General features: G+C 36.7%; 1 protein-coding gene across 1 annotated transcript; it reads right to left on the bottom strand.

Moving 5' to 3' along the window:
- Positions 1 to 408: 408 nt before the first annotated feature.
- LOC140155651 (NADH dehydrogenase [ubiquinone] 1 alpha subcomplex subunit 9, mitochondrial-like) lies at positions 409 to 14231 on the bottom strand. Its single transcript, XM_072178576.1, has 10 exons — positions 14092 to 14231; positions 9030 to 9206; positions 8229 to 8326; positions 7241 to 7332; positions 6426 to 6567; positions 6030 to 6132; positions 5373 to 5440; positions 4552 to 4628; positions 3464 to 3626; positions 409 to 1918 (listed from the first exon to the last, which is right to left on the bottom strand). Exons 1-10 carry the CDS (start codon positions 14129 to 14131, stop codon positions 1754 to 1756), a joined length of 1125 nt encoding a protein of 374 aa, XP_072034677.1. The 5' UTR covers positions 14132 to 14231; the 3' UTR covers positions 409 to 1753.
- Positions 14232 to 14357: the final 126 nt, after the last annotated feature.

The raw sequence follows: 14357 nt of genomic DNA, 5'->3' as shown, positions 1-14357 counted from the left end.
AATAATATCATTACATACTTGCAAAATACCAAGTCGGTAGCTCAAAATCCGATAGAGAACATTTTTATTTGTGACACAATCTGGTCCATGAATGCCAAAGGCGTCAAATTTGAAATTGAGATAGATAAAGGCAAAAATAAGGAGTAAAAAACAATAAAAATACAAAAGACATCACAAAACTTAATAACTTTAAATCAAGTATACTAGACCTTGGGCGTTTTTATTATAATTATGATAGCCATTTTTTTTTTCAAAAATGCCTTATTTGACCTTTATGGACCAGATTGTGTCACATTTGACAAGTAAGAGCTACTTCATTATAACTATTATTTGTTTTTAACAATTTGTTTTAACTTATCAACATCTATACTTGTCAACACAAAAATAAAGACAATATGGATATCAGTATATATGTAGTCTTTGTGTCACACATTTAATGGTACATATTATTAATTATATGTATCGTAAAATAAGTTCACCATACTCAAAGGGTTGATTCTCTTCTCTGCACAATGGGCACTACTCTACACTGTTTTAACAATTTCTGTATAAATTAACAAGCAGCATCAACTTTCAAATAGTTTCAGCAACTTTGGTACAGCTTTTGATCTTGAGTACCTTCCAGCATTGCACAATGTAAATGATGGGAAATGAATATCAGGTATACAATGTACTACGTTTCAGCCAGGTTGTCACCTCTTACATCATACTCGCATGTTAGGTGCTCTCTGGCCAAAACCTGTGGAAATCACTCTGGTAATATTTTTACTATAAGGTCAAGAATTTGGCTCTGCTAATGGCATCACACATTGTTGATTTCCAAGTCTGACATCTTGGGAAGTGTAATACATGTGAACCAATGTAATTTAACTTGAGTTTGTACCCATAAAGTTTGATGAGGGCCCATTGATTTTCAAACCCAAGGGTATCAAAATGGACTATTCTAGTTAAAATCCATACACCTATTGAAGATGCGACCTTAATCTTATACACAGTGAGTGTGAATTTCAAATGGGGATACTTAAATGGATAACTCATTTGAAATCTACACACCTGTGTATGGATTTCAACTAGAATGGTCCACTTCTAACACTGGTCTTGCTGGACACATGTGAGCCTCTGAAAGAGGTTGATAACGGATATGAATGATACGGAGCAAAGAAATCTAAAAACAATGAAGCGTAAGATATATTTAGTACTTCAGGATTTAACAGGACATGCATCTCAAACCAACATTCATAAGCCTACCCATTCATAAGCCTACCTCTTCAAAAAATGAAATGATGTGATCTGCTGGCTAACTGACAAAAACCTAGAGTCTACATTTGAATCTAAAACATTTTCCTGGGATTTCTCCCATGAAACATGAACCAGAAACATCACTTTGGATATATTTCACTAGCTGACTTTTCAGATTTTCAATTTTCTCAGATGAAATCATTTAAACAGTATGTCATATCTTTGAGGATTTTCTTTTGCAATTGTGTGACGAATTTCAGTGTGTAAAGGACTGCCTTTTTAACACGTTGCCAATTAATAAACTCATTTCTGTTGGATGTACATTTAATGAATCTCTACAACAGCATGTCAATGGTGAGTGACCGGGAACTTTTAAGCAGTAATTCTTGTTTAGTTCAGTCTTTTCAATGAACAAGGTCAATCCAGTAGTCTACAACATGCATATCAACAAGTTTGCAAATTCTTCCCGCAATAAATTCTATCATATTTACACACACATTGCATTTGATAACCACTACACTGCAGGTGCTGGTTCAATATCATCAATACCAAGATCAAAATATCTATCCGCTCTGTGCCTCCTTAGCACCCTGATAGCCCCATCTTCCACTGTGGTTGCTTTCACTCCAAGATCTTCTAAGCCTGGTATTCCAGCAGTGACATGTTCATCAAGATGTTGCTGGAATGAAGAAATCAAGATTATGATAGTATTACAATCAGATTAAAAGGCAAAAATAGTCAGATACGCTTGAAGGTATAACTATGTAATGTTTGATTTTACTGAAAACAATTAGCTGTTTCAAGTGCAAGCACAGCAAAAAGTACCTTATGACTACAATTTACACCTCCTTCCTTGCAAAACTACTTCTTTTGATATTACTAGAAGAGTGTGTGCAAGAGAGATAATGCATTAGATTTGCAATCCTTATTAATTTCACATTTACACTTCACTAATACCAGTTATTTGTTAGAAAGCCTTAGGGGAGAATTACCAGATTCTTACACTATATCAAAATTTTATTGCTTATAATCTGCCCCAAACTACCCCTGATCAGCCAGTCTTATGTCACACTTTTCTGCACAACCATCTTTTTTCCCCCACTCTCTCTCAAAGGTTTGCGTTCAAACTTTCTTTTTTAAATTCCACAATTTTAAAATTATTCATGGAATTTCAATGATCTAATCTTCTCTTGAATCTCCAGGACCAAAATGAAAGCTCCATGACTTTTCCATGCTTTTTGCCAATTTTAAAAATGACCTTTCCAGAGTCTATGGGCACCCTGATAGATACATGTGCACAAGTAACAGGTGCATTTCTTGAAAAACCAACTTGGACCTTGCTTTCTTTGAAACTTTCATCATCTCCTCAGGCCCCCACCTCAAATCCCTGTTGATATTAGCATTCTTTAAGTAGAATTACATGCAAGGCATGCAGTGCATCAGCTAGACATGTCTATGGCTAATTAAGTTGATGGTAAGTTTCCTGTTCTGAAACTTTAACCCTGTTGATATGATCATTTTTCATTTGAAGTAGAATTACATGCCAGACATGTTGTGCATCCGCTAAACATGTCTCTAATGAAAGTTTATATTAAGTTTCATGTCACATATTTTTGTCGGGTGTTTATAACTTCATTGTATTTCATTATCACTTTTTTTTTACTAAAATGAAAAGAAATTTGCTATTTTTTGTAACATGATGAAAGAATCCTTAAATTTTCATTATTGACTACATCCTCTCCCCCTGCAACTACGATAGACTGCTGAAATCAAGAGCAGGGCATGTCTGACATTTGAGAGTTTATTTTTTCCAACTCAATGTTCAGATAGTGGACTTTTGGCAAAAATGAAAGAGTGATGCAGGCCAGTGACAGGAAACTTGGAATCGACTTTCATTAGCCTGGGGTTCATTTCACTAGACTTTTAATCCTTCGTAACTCAAGTAACCATTCGTAAAGTTACAAATACCCAATACTAGACGTAACTTTATGAAGGGTCCCTGCAGTAAATCCCTATTACCGTTCGTAAGTAAGTTAAGCGAAATGGAACTTAGGACTTGTCATAAGTTACGAACGATTTCGAGATGTACCAAACTTCATAAAGTTGAGTGAAATGGACCCCTGATGCTCATCACATTCATGGCATATCTTGCTTAAAATTTGTATAGACATATTCATTTAACTTGCGCTACAAATAAACAACCAATTGTTTATATTTGCCTTACCAGTTCCAGCATCTCTCTGCTGAGATATGGCGTACGTTTTGTCAGTTCAAACCCTCTTGCAACTGCCCTTAAAGCAAACCTAGGGATCATTGTTTTCACATATGGCCGACGTGATACTCGATAGATGAATGATACAAGATCATCTAGGTGATATCCTCTAGGCCTGCAAAATACAAAAAGAAAAAGCATTTGTTTTGTATCATTAGTTCTCTGGGTTGATGGGATGAACAAATTTTAATCTTTACCCAGAGCAGCAATTATCAATCTGCATGTTTACACTGGTAACCCACAATCCGATTCAGGCAACAACCAGCACGTTTCTACTGATGCGTAAAATAAGGGTTGTGGTGTGTACCGGAAGTACTGAAAATATTTTCCTGACCCCAAGCTGCTTTTAAGGTCACGATGTGATACATAAAATGTACATAAAAGTAGTTCAACACCCAGCAACCGTTAACCGTTGTGTTTCCACTGACAGAAATAACGGGTGTCACACCACATGGTCTACCTCTTGAGGTGGATCACGGTTGCCGGGTGTCCACACCGCATCACTCTGAACCGATCTGTTTCCACTAAGCACATTAACCGGTAACACTCTAAACTAAACCACATTACCCGCCAACCGTTCCCCAGTAGAAACACGCAGAATGATAATGGAGTATGCTTGCTATTTAAACATGACAGGTGCTGAGCGACAAAAATTCATATGCTAAATCCTGATATCTAGGTCAACCACTGAGCAGTATACAGATAGAATAAGAATGGATAATTATAATCAATTACTGACAAAAATTACTGAAATGTGCAATCTGCAAGTGTAAGTATCCTATGAAATATCCTGTGAAATCTTCTGAATACACACATATACTTTTTAAAGGCATGAAGACGTTGGCCACCCAAGGTACACACTCATGGCTTGTTATCCCTGGTCATGTGCCTAGCACTCAACGGGTCAGAGAAAAACAAGTTTCCTCTTCATCTTTCCTTCCCATCCAGGTAAGGCCTCCAGTAAGTTAGGGTTAAATCAAATTAAACATCACTTCACACGTACTCAATGCTCTAGACTAATAAAACAGTTGTTTCCTTACCCCATTAGTTCATAGGTTCTTCCAGCTGTATCCTTGTCTTTGATACATGAAATGATAGCCTCTGCTACGTCAGACACCTGTCAAAAAAAGGCAAAAAAACTAGTAATTTAGTTAAAGATTTTGGTGATTTTTAGAGTCATTTGCTAACAGTGGCTTAGCTAGGGGAGGTCATGGGAGGATACATGACCTCCATATCCCAGGTTTAAATCTAACCCTATTTCAAACTTTTAACCATTACCCTAATACTCAACACTAATCCTCAACAAAAACCAGCCTGTAAACTGTAATCTGTATGCAACACTCTAAATTTCCCGGTTCATGTTAATTCCAGGATACCCTCTACACCCCATGTTTAAACCTAACCCTATTTCAAACCTTAAACCCTAACCCTGATACTAATCTTCAAAAAACCTGACTTAGCCTGTAACCCTAATTGATATACAACACTCTAAATTTCCTGGTTATCTATATATCAAACAAGGAAGTTGAGGAAAAACCCTTACACCAAGCACATAACTTTCTCATCTGACCATGGACACACCTGGGCAATCTGCAGCGAATCGTGGACTTATCATAATAGCCTTCTATGGGTACATCTATTATGTATGGCGTCAAATGTATTTTCAGGCTATAAAAGAGCAAGACCTTCATCTTCTATACAAGGGAGTGTGAATTTTATATAAGGTTACCTGAATGGCTATCTCCATTTGAAATCTACTACCTTGTGTGTGGAAGATTCAAGGTCATGTTTTCCATGGGAGATGTAAAGATTTCAACTGGAGTCTGAATAGCCCATTGCTGTTCTGTATGATAATACTTACATAAACAGGTCTTTTCACTGTAGTTGAAGCACTTGGATAAAGCGGTACATTACCAAAGAAGCGTTGATCTGGAAACAATAAAAAATTATTGTAATTGTGTGTTGTATGGCATGCAAGTCACCACTTGCATTGAAACAACAAACTGCAGTTTCAACCACATTGATGAAACTTGGACCGTTTCCATACCTTTTCAGCACGTCTGAATACACAAGTTAAGTATCAATTACTAGAAACAATACTGTCCTATATGACAAAACTGACATTTTTGTTGTTATTGAGTTTTCAACTTCGATGACAAACAGGTGATTAGTATCTACTTTCAGATTATGAAACATGCCTAAGTTCAAACCTAAACCTAAAATCTGACACTGTAAAACAGGTGTGCGTGTACATTGTACAAATTGACAGAAAACAAGTTCTATTAACCTGTGGCTGAATCATTCAAATATCTCTAATCTTGTTTGATTAGTCCAGTTGCCAACCATATATTCTAATAATAAGCTGGGCGTCTGAATCTCAATTATACATGCTGGGCAGGTGTGGTTACACTTTTCCTTTACTTACACTGTGGATAAGTTGTAAGTAGATGGAAATATCCACAACAAACTGACAAATTCTGAGCAGTATTTTCTGTAACACATATAACATCATACTTACTTGCAAAATGATTGAAGTATCTATCTTCTGGACCAAATATGAGTGATGGTCTGATAATGGTGGCATCTGGGAACTCATCTTTTACTACAGTCTCACCCACAGCCTGTAATGAAGAATGCAATTACATTTTTCTTTAATTATAGCACCATTTTGGTATAATAGCACCATTTTTGTGCAATTTATGCTTGTGTATTAAGTAAATAATGAGGTTAAGCTTATAATATAATAATAACAATAATAATAATAATAATAATAAGAGTAGCTTTCAGAGTCATGCCGCTGCCCCTCAGCGGTGTGCCGCTACGCTTGCAGACAAGCGGCATGATGAAGCGTCACAACGCTCAGCAGCAAGCGGCAAAAAGTATGAAACCAGCATAAGGCTGCACCACAACCTACCTTTGTACTGAGATACTTCACATCTGATTTGATGTCAGCATTGAGTGCTGACATATGAATAAATCTTGGCACACCAGCTTCCTTGGTATATCTAGCTAGACTTCTGGCTGCATCAATATGAACAGCTTCATAGGGGAAATTTCTGCAGAAATACAATGTAGCAAATAAAAATTAACACAGATATTCAAATTACGTTATGTCAGTCAATAAATAGTTTCAACAGAATATTTTTGTGTGGCCCATGTTAGTTGAATTAATTAAGCAGATCTAAAATATTTGAATTCTTGAATACCTTTCTTGTTCATAAAGTATGGCTCAAGTTTCAATACATGAAATCTATGCAGGACCTACAGATGACAAGAACTCAATCTCCAACCCTTCGGCAACTTTAACAGTAAGACATTTTACTTTTTCATATCCTTTCTGTGACCTTTGGTTTCATTGTGATTTTGATTTCATTAAGATTCCCCCCAGAAATCATGGTGTGTCGGTACATCATAGATCTTCAGTGTATCCCCACTGAAATACCATAAAATTGGCCCAAATCTGTGAAGTGCTTCTTCCCTATTTCAGCATAAAATTAAGAAAATTTCAGCACATTCATGCATTAATATTGCCTATTGCCCATTCTGGCATGTGCACATGTCCCAGTTAAGTCATTCTCAATTTCTGACCAGGACAGCACTAAGCAGTGGGATGAGAGGGAGTGGAGTTGTCAGTACTACATGCACTGCTTGTGCCCCCTCCCTCCCCCCGTAGCATTCAAACCCGATTCAAATTTAAGAACACCACAACTCGTGATATGTCAGGCTTACCTTGTCTCATTGTTTGAACCAATAAGATTGATGACTACGTTGCAATGGCCTATTATGTCTCGAATCAAATCTTCATTGTGCAATGTGTAATCCTGTGACAACATATAGAGCAAGTGATAAGATGCTTGTAATAAGCTAATTAGTCCAAGTGAATTCCATACACCCCCTATGGAAGACATGAACTTAATCTCCCACATAGGGTGTGTGAAATTCAAATAGAGGCACCCCAGTTGAATTTCACACTCCAAGTGTGGAAGATTAAGGTTAAGTTTCCCATAGGATAGGGGGCGTATGGATTTCAACTGGAATATCCCAAATATATAAGCATACATGAGAAAAATATTTTGTTAAATATCTCTGTTTAATTATAATGATAAAAGTTCAATTTTAAAATCTATTTTCATCACAAGGCTGTGTGACCTAATAGTAGTATACCCAAACTCCAATGTACTAAAATTATATTGATTAATTGCAACAAAAAGTTGTTGGAACATTTGAAAAAGCATGGCAATCACAACATCATACACACATTACACATCAAGGGTAGCGCTAGGCTGCTTTTTGGGGTCCCGGACTCACCAAAATACAGTTTGGACCCCCTATTTTAAAATTTTCTGCGAGTTCAGGGGTCCCTGCAGACCCCCAGCTTTTCAATCTAGTGCTACCGCAGACATACTATTTACATGTATGCTGCATTTGTTCAATTCGGACTCGCCAAACTAGACTACGGACCCCCTACTTTCAGAATTTCTGCAAGTTCGGGGGTCCCTGCTGACTCTGGAGCGCTTTGTTCTAGCGCTACCCCTGTTACACATACAGAATTACAGCAATTTCATGCACATATGAACAATTTTCATGTACATATTACAATATAACTTAAAAATCAAATTTGCCAATTTTATGAGTGGTTCGTGATGGACAGTCATATCCTTGCGTATCATCCTTCCACCATCCCAACACACACACACAAACACACCTAATTTCTTACCCTAAACAAGAGCTGGCCAAGGTCACCCATCACCTTGAGATGATTTAGATTGTATTCATCACAGCGATGTGGTACTACAATTTGAGAACCTTCTCGTCCTGAAAAACAAACAAACAAACAGATAGATAAATAAATAAACATCACAAAAAGAAATTGTTCAGCTTTCCCAATGAATCACTAAATTCAAGAAAATTGGTGGGCTGGTAAAAATGCATCACTTTGTGGATCTTATCTGTCCTTATTTGGATTACAGATGATACTGCTTAAATGGTTCCTGTACTATTCCATAGCTGTGGTATAATTATTCAAGCACTATTTTTAGAATTTACCATATCACAGGCATTAATTTTGCCTGTCCCAAGAGTGAAATGCCCATCCAAAATGACGGGTGGATGGGTGGCTAGCTAACACCATGTGTTTTGAATGGCATCACAATACCACCTAATACCGTAGAATTCCGTCTAGAAGCATATATGCCTATAAACGAGGGTTTTTTTTAACGAAAGATATGAAAGGCCAATACCCTTCTCAAAAACATTGCAATAGATTGGTCTTACAAATATACATGTTTGTACAGCCACCTTTATCAGTAATATAGTTGTTCAAACTCCAAATAACGTTTTTGTTGAGAGTGTCTGCCTCTTGTCTCTTGTGTCAAAAAAACCTCGTTTAGAGGCATATATAATTATGCTTGTAGACGGAATTTTACGGTATTACCACTCTTGCTAGTATCAAAATTGGACATTCAAAAAAATATACAAAATATAAACAGCTGATGTACTGATCAATAAAAGAACTCACCCAATCTTGTGATTAAGTAGCGTCCAACAAAACCAGTACCTCCAAAAACAGCAGCTACAATGCCACTGAAGGACGATCTTCCACCTCTTCCTTTAGGTACCAATGACAGGTGATGTTTGTTGCTAGCATTGCGATGCGGAGTGATTGCAATGCACCCTAATGGGCGCAACACTGCACCTATTAAGCAAATGACATTTGAAAAAAAATGTATTAAAACATTCATTTCATTCACACATTTTGCATAGATCTATAACACCTTCACTATCGAGATCGAATTAAAAAGACTAGTTTGCGTCTTACATCATGGCAAAGGCACTGCGTGTGCGCGATTGGTTGCTGTGCTGACTGGTCGCCTGCACAGTACTGCATTTTTGGTCTGGTTGCATTTGATTGACAGGATGTCAACTAGTGAGTCTTTTTAATTTGGTCTTAAATTATAGGTACAGCATATAAGACTGGTAGCGAGTCTACAGTTTTTGTCAGAGAAGAACGGCAGTTAGTTGTTTACATTTTAAGGTCCGTATGCACAAAAGAGTTAGACTGGGTCTAAAGTTAGACCTGGTCTAAGCAGAATTTAGTTCCACCAGGAATGGACCTTTACTCTTATTTCCTTCCTAAAGTAGCTAGCAAATTTTAAAGATTTAAATGCAAAGTTCAAAAATAATACAAAAGAACTTAAGAAAATGTAAAGGAAAATGTCCTTTCTCCTAGTATTAAATTCCACTTAGACCAGGTCTAACTTTATACCCAGTCTAACTCTTTTGTGCATACGGACCTGAGAGTATGCAGAGCGTAAACATGGAAGTGGGGTTCTGATTGGCTGAATCAATCGTCTGACAATCACAGCAACAGACTGATGCGTCCAATTTACTTGAGAACTCCAGCTAAGAATTTGCACACGATAGTTATGCATTAGAAGCCAGAGTGCTTTGCTATGGTTTTTCGGTCTGACAGATTTTTTTTGCACAGGAGGTTATTTATTCTGGTAATGTTGAAATTTGGATGAAAGTTATTTTGATGAGTCAGCTGTATCTTTTGAGCAAGATTTGCCTATTTTGGGCAGTCTAAAATTTTGCTGAGGTGTAATTTTAGCAATATTTTTGATGCAATCGCCTGTGTTTACTTCTGAACTTCCATTGCTTTACACAGTGTCATGCTTCGGCGAATCCGACTACATTTTGAATGCTACAGTCTCTAGCCTGGAATGTGAAGCTATCAGTGAGCAAATTCTTGGCTAGACTTCTCGAAACAACGTCCAATCGACACAGATCGGTGCCACTGAAGAAAACGCAAAGCTCCATATATATCGCTCATTAACAGGGCGCTCCGCTTGCGCAATCTGAGTAAGGTAAGGGACTGCCGTCCTTCTCTGAAACCCATCCAGTATAGACCTTTTTCATGGACATCACCTATGCCAATCAATCGATATTGGGTCCAGCATTATATTCGAGTCATCCGCACCCAAACGCAAATATTGCGCAGGCACGCTCGTTCAAGTTTGCACCACGCTAGGCGTCCTGCGCGAGATTGCCAGCTTGCAATACGCGTTAAGTTTCGTCACGCTATGAAAATTGAAAAGTAAACAAAATTGTGAAACAAAACAAAGATTGAATTTCAAATAGAATTGCGTTTTTTCCGTATCTTTTGTATTTTATAGCTCATCAAAACAAGCCGAAACAAAGGTAATCAGCATACAGTTCCTGTTTAAACAATTATTTTATGGAAGCTAAAGGGACAGCTGACAAAACATTAATCAAATGCAGTGAGTAAACCTTTGACAAGAGCATATATTAAGTATACATCGCATATTTAACAAATACTCGCACTTGTCTCTGAATGGCTGCTGAGGCAATCTGCTGTTGCCGAGTGGAAATTTATGAATGAACTGTGCGCCGTACGTGTTGTTAGCTCCGAGTGGAAATTTATGAATGAACTGTGCGCCGTACGTGTTGTTAGCTCCAAATTTGCAACATCGCAGTAGTCACGCTCGTCAAAGGTTTGCTGCATTTGCTGAGAAAATATGTGTGCAGTATAATTAATTGGTGTTTTCACATCGTGGGCATGTGGGAAACGCACATGTTGTTTGTTTACATCTGAGACCCCAATATCGATTAGGTGACGTTATCAGAAAAAGGTCTATAGAACAACCTCGACCACTGGCGACCAGGGCTGTCAACTCTCACGCATTGCCATTGGCTGTGAGTCTCATGCAATGCCATTGGGTCCGTTTCTCACGGTCTCAAGCCAAAGGTAGTATAATCTCACGCCTAGTAGTAGGGGGGTCACACATTTGCTCATTATGTGTCTGCATACGACCCATAAATGAACAATGGCATGTTTTGAGCATAAAAAAATATCAAATTGTTTTCTTCATACAGACCTAAACATTTTGAAATATTTATTTAGTATATGTGTAGTTACAAAAAAAATATTTTTTAGGTCTATTGACCTTTTGAATTTTACACGGCGGCTCTGTGAAAGCACCCGATCATTTATCAGCAAAGACCAGTGTCTGGATCCGCAGAAGAAATTAAGAAATTGCCTTTAGAAAGCGAGTTTTTTTTTTTGTTGCCAACGATGTAGTGAATTTTAAAGTTACTTTTTCTGAACCATGAGAAATGTATCTTTATTTTGGCACAACTTGTTTTTTTCTCGATAAATTTGAAAATTTGATGTTTTTTGCCCGAAAGCGTGTGTATTTTCCCATAGGAAACGCCGTCCAAGGGTGAAATTTTGATATGATGACTGTAGATGATGAGTTACCCTACTGTGTGCCACATGTGCAATCAAATTGAGACCCTTTTTCCTGAATCTCCACAAAAATATCTTTCTTTTGGCGTAAACAAGAAATTTCTAGGATGTTGGGTTCAAAAATGGCAATATATTGAAACATTTGTTTTTTGGCCATTTTCCTGTGTATTTTCCCATATAGAAATTGTTGACCTTACTTGTGAAGTTTCATATTTTTCCATTTCTGGAGTGTAGTTATCAACATATTATGACCAACTTGTTGTTTTTATATCTACTGCAGTGGTCCAACTTGAAGTCCTAGAGTTGTTTTACCTTGAATATGGATGTACAAAGTTGATATTTTTATTCGAGGGTGTCCGTAACTTGCTGTTTCATTCTGTAGCACTTTTTTACATTGAGCGGCAATTTCCTTGATTTTCTAGATTTTTCCCACTTTGGAGCAATTTCTCACAATATTTTGATGCACATGAAGCTTTTGTTGTTGTTTTTGTGTTTCAACCCAAGGGTTAGAGTTGGCTTAGTGTAAATGCAGCCATTCACAATTCATATTTTTAATCTGAGATTGTCGTAAACCTGCAATTTTATTCTGCAAGGGGTTAAAATGAGAGTGCGACGATCCTTGATTTTGGTGTTTTAGTCCATATTTGGAGTAATCTTTTTCAAAAACTGAAGCAAATGATGTACCTCTTGACATATCTATGTTGAAAGACTCAGTTATACAGCAACTTAAAGTGAAAATCAGACATAGGAAGCATATAATTTTGATTTTTTTTTCTTCAAACATGCCATATTGTCGAAAACATGCGTTTTTATCCAAATCATGCTGAAAAACAGCAATTTTTCAGATATTTTAAATTAGCGTAACTCGAAAACGCTTTATCCAATTTGAACCATTTAAATTGCTATCTTCATCTTTTTTTTTTTTTTTTCTGAAAAACTTAATGCCAAACATTTATATTGTAGATAAAATAATGATGTGACCCCCCTACTAGTAGTAAATCTCACGTCAAAAGCTGGAAAATTAGTAAAATCTCACGCATCGTGAAAATAATTTGTTGTCCCTACAACCCCCCGGGCTTTTCAGAGTCTCGAGGGCTGTGACTCAAATAATCACGGGGCAAAATGAACATTGTAGTCGGCAAATCCCGGTACGCCTCTGTTAGGGACAGGCACATCTGAGTGAGTGCGCTATTTATTTTACTTGATAATAAAGCCCTATGTAAATCTGTGCCATTTGTGCCACTGAAAACACCATTTTGGAGAAAATGATGAATAAAACCAAAATGAATCGTTTTCAGATGCTCTAGTTTGCATTGACAACAGATTCAATGCTTTAGGAAGCAGAATGCAACATTGACTTCACTTTTTAATATTTTTTTCTGTTAGATATGCCTTGGTGAAAATCACCGTTTTGGTCAAAAAGGGGTCAAAAAGGGCATTTTGGGAAAAATTATATTTTGACCCAAAATTCATCTTCTGACAAAAGGGAAACATGGTTTGACAAAAACTTTCATCCTTTTCACATAACAATTCCAGTTTACTTATTTGCTGGGAGAAAGCACTTTTTTTTTATTTTTTTGGAAAAATCATTGTTTTTGCCTAAAATGGGCCCGAAATGGCGAAAAATGGCAAAATTTGACCAAAATTAGCACAAAAATCACATTTTAACACCTAAAAAATTGAATTTTCATACAAAATTTCACAGATGTGTTGGAAATGATAACATACATAATATTCAACAAAAATTAGATAAAATTACAATGAAAACAAAAATTGACAGGGTGGCACAAAAATTATCAAGTCCCCTATGCACTCCTATGGTAAGTCTTATCAGAGAAAATGGCCCAATGTTCCGACAGTAATTTCGTCATAACTTCACTTAGCAATACAGTAGAAGATTGGTTTTGGTGTCAAATTGTTTCTGAGAAGTTCTCTCTTCCAATAAACAACAATTCATGTTAATATAATTAATTTGAAATTTTTATGCCTGTCCCTACCTCTGTCTCACGCCAAGCAATTCCAAAAAGTTGACAGCCCTGTCCGGTCGAGAGAATCATATTGTATTTATTTCGAGAGAAACAAACAAACAAACAAACAAACAAATATTGTATTTATAATTTATACATCCATGGCTGTCGAATTCAGCTACCATAGAACTACACAATAACTTTCGACATCGGCAAAAGAGGATTACATAAAATCCTTCGATAAAGAGGAATGCAATTTTACAAGCCTTAATCCTTATCAAAAAGTACACCCAATGATACGTTTAAACAAATGCTCTTGAGCTCAAAATAACTAAAAAACTTACTCCGCAAATTGATCGTCGATTTCGTTAGCAGAGCTGACATTTTCAGATGTAGGCTCGTTCGCGGCCACAGAAGGGTGTGATTGCTGTTGTCCCTTTCTTTGTTTTATATATTAAATTTGAGTGAAATTTGCATTAATATAAAACAAATTACATATTTCTTAAATTCATATTTGGGAGTAATTGTGAGATTAAAATGAATATGGCTTTAAAAAGGCAGTTCCTAAATACCAAGCAGTGTCGAAGGCTGCTGCCACAAGATGAACTTC

The sequence above is a fragment of the Amphiura filiformis genome, chromosome 6, assembly GCF_039555335.1.
Source record: "Amphiura filiformis chromosome 6, Afil_fr2py, whole genome shotgun sequence".
Lineage (NCBI taxonomy): Eukaryota > Metazoa > Echinodermata > Ophiuroidea > Amphilepidida > Amphiuridae > Amphiura > Amphiura filiformis.
The sequence above is the reverse complement of the archived record's forward strand: the minus strand, read 5'-3'. Positions and strand labels throughout refer to the sequence as shown.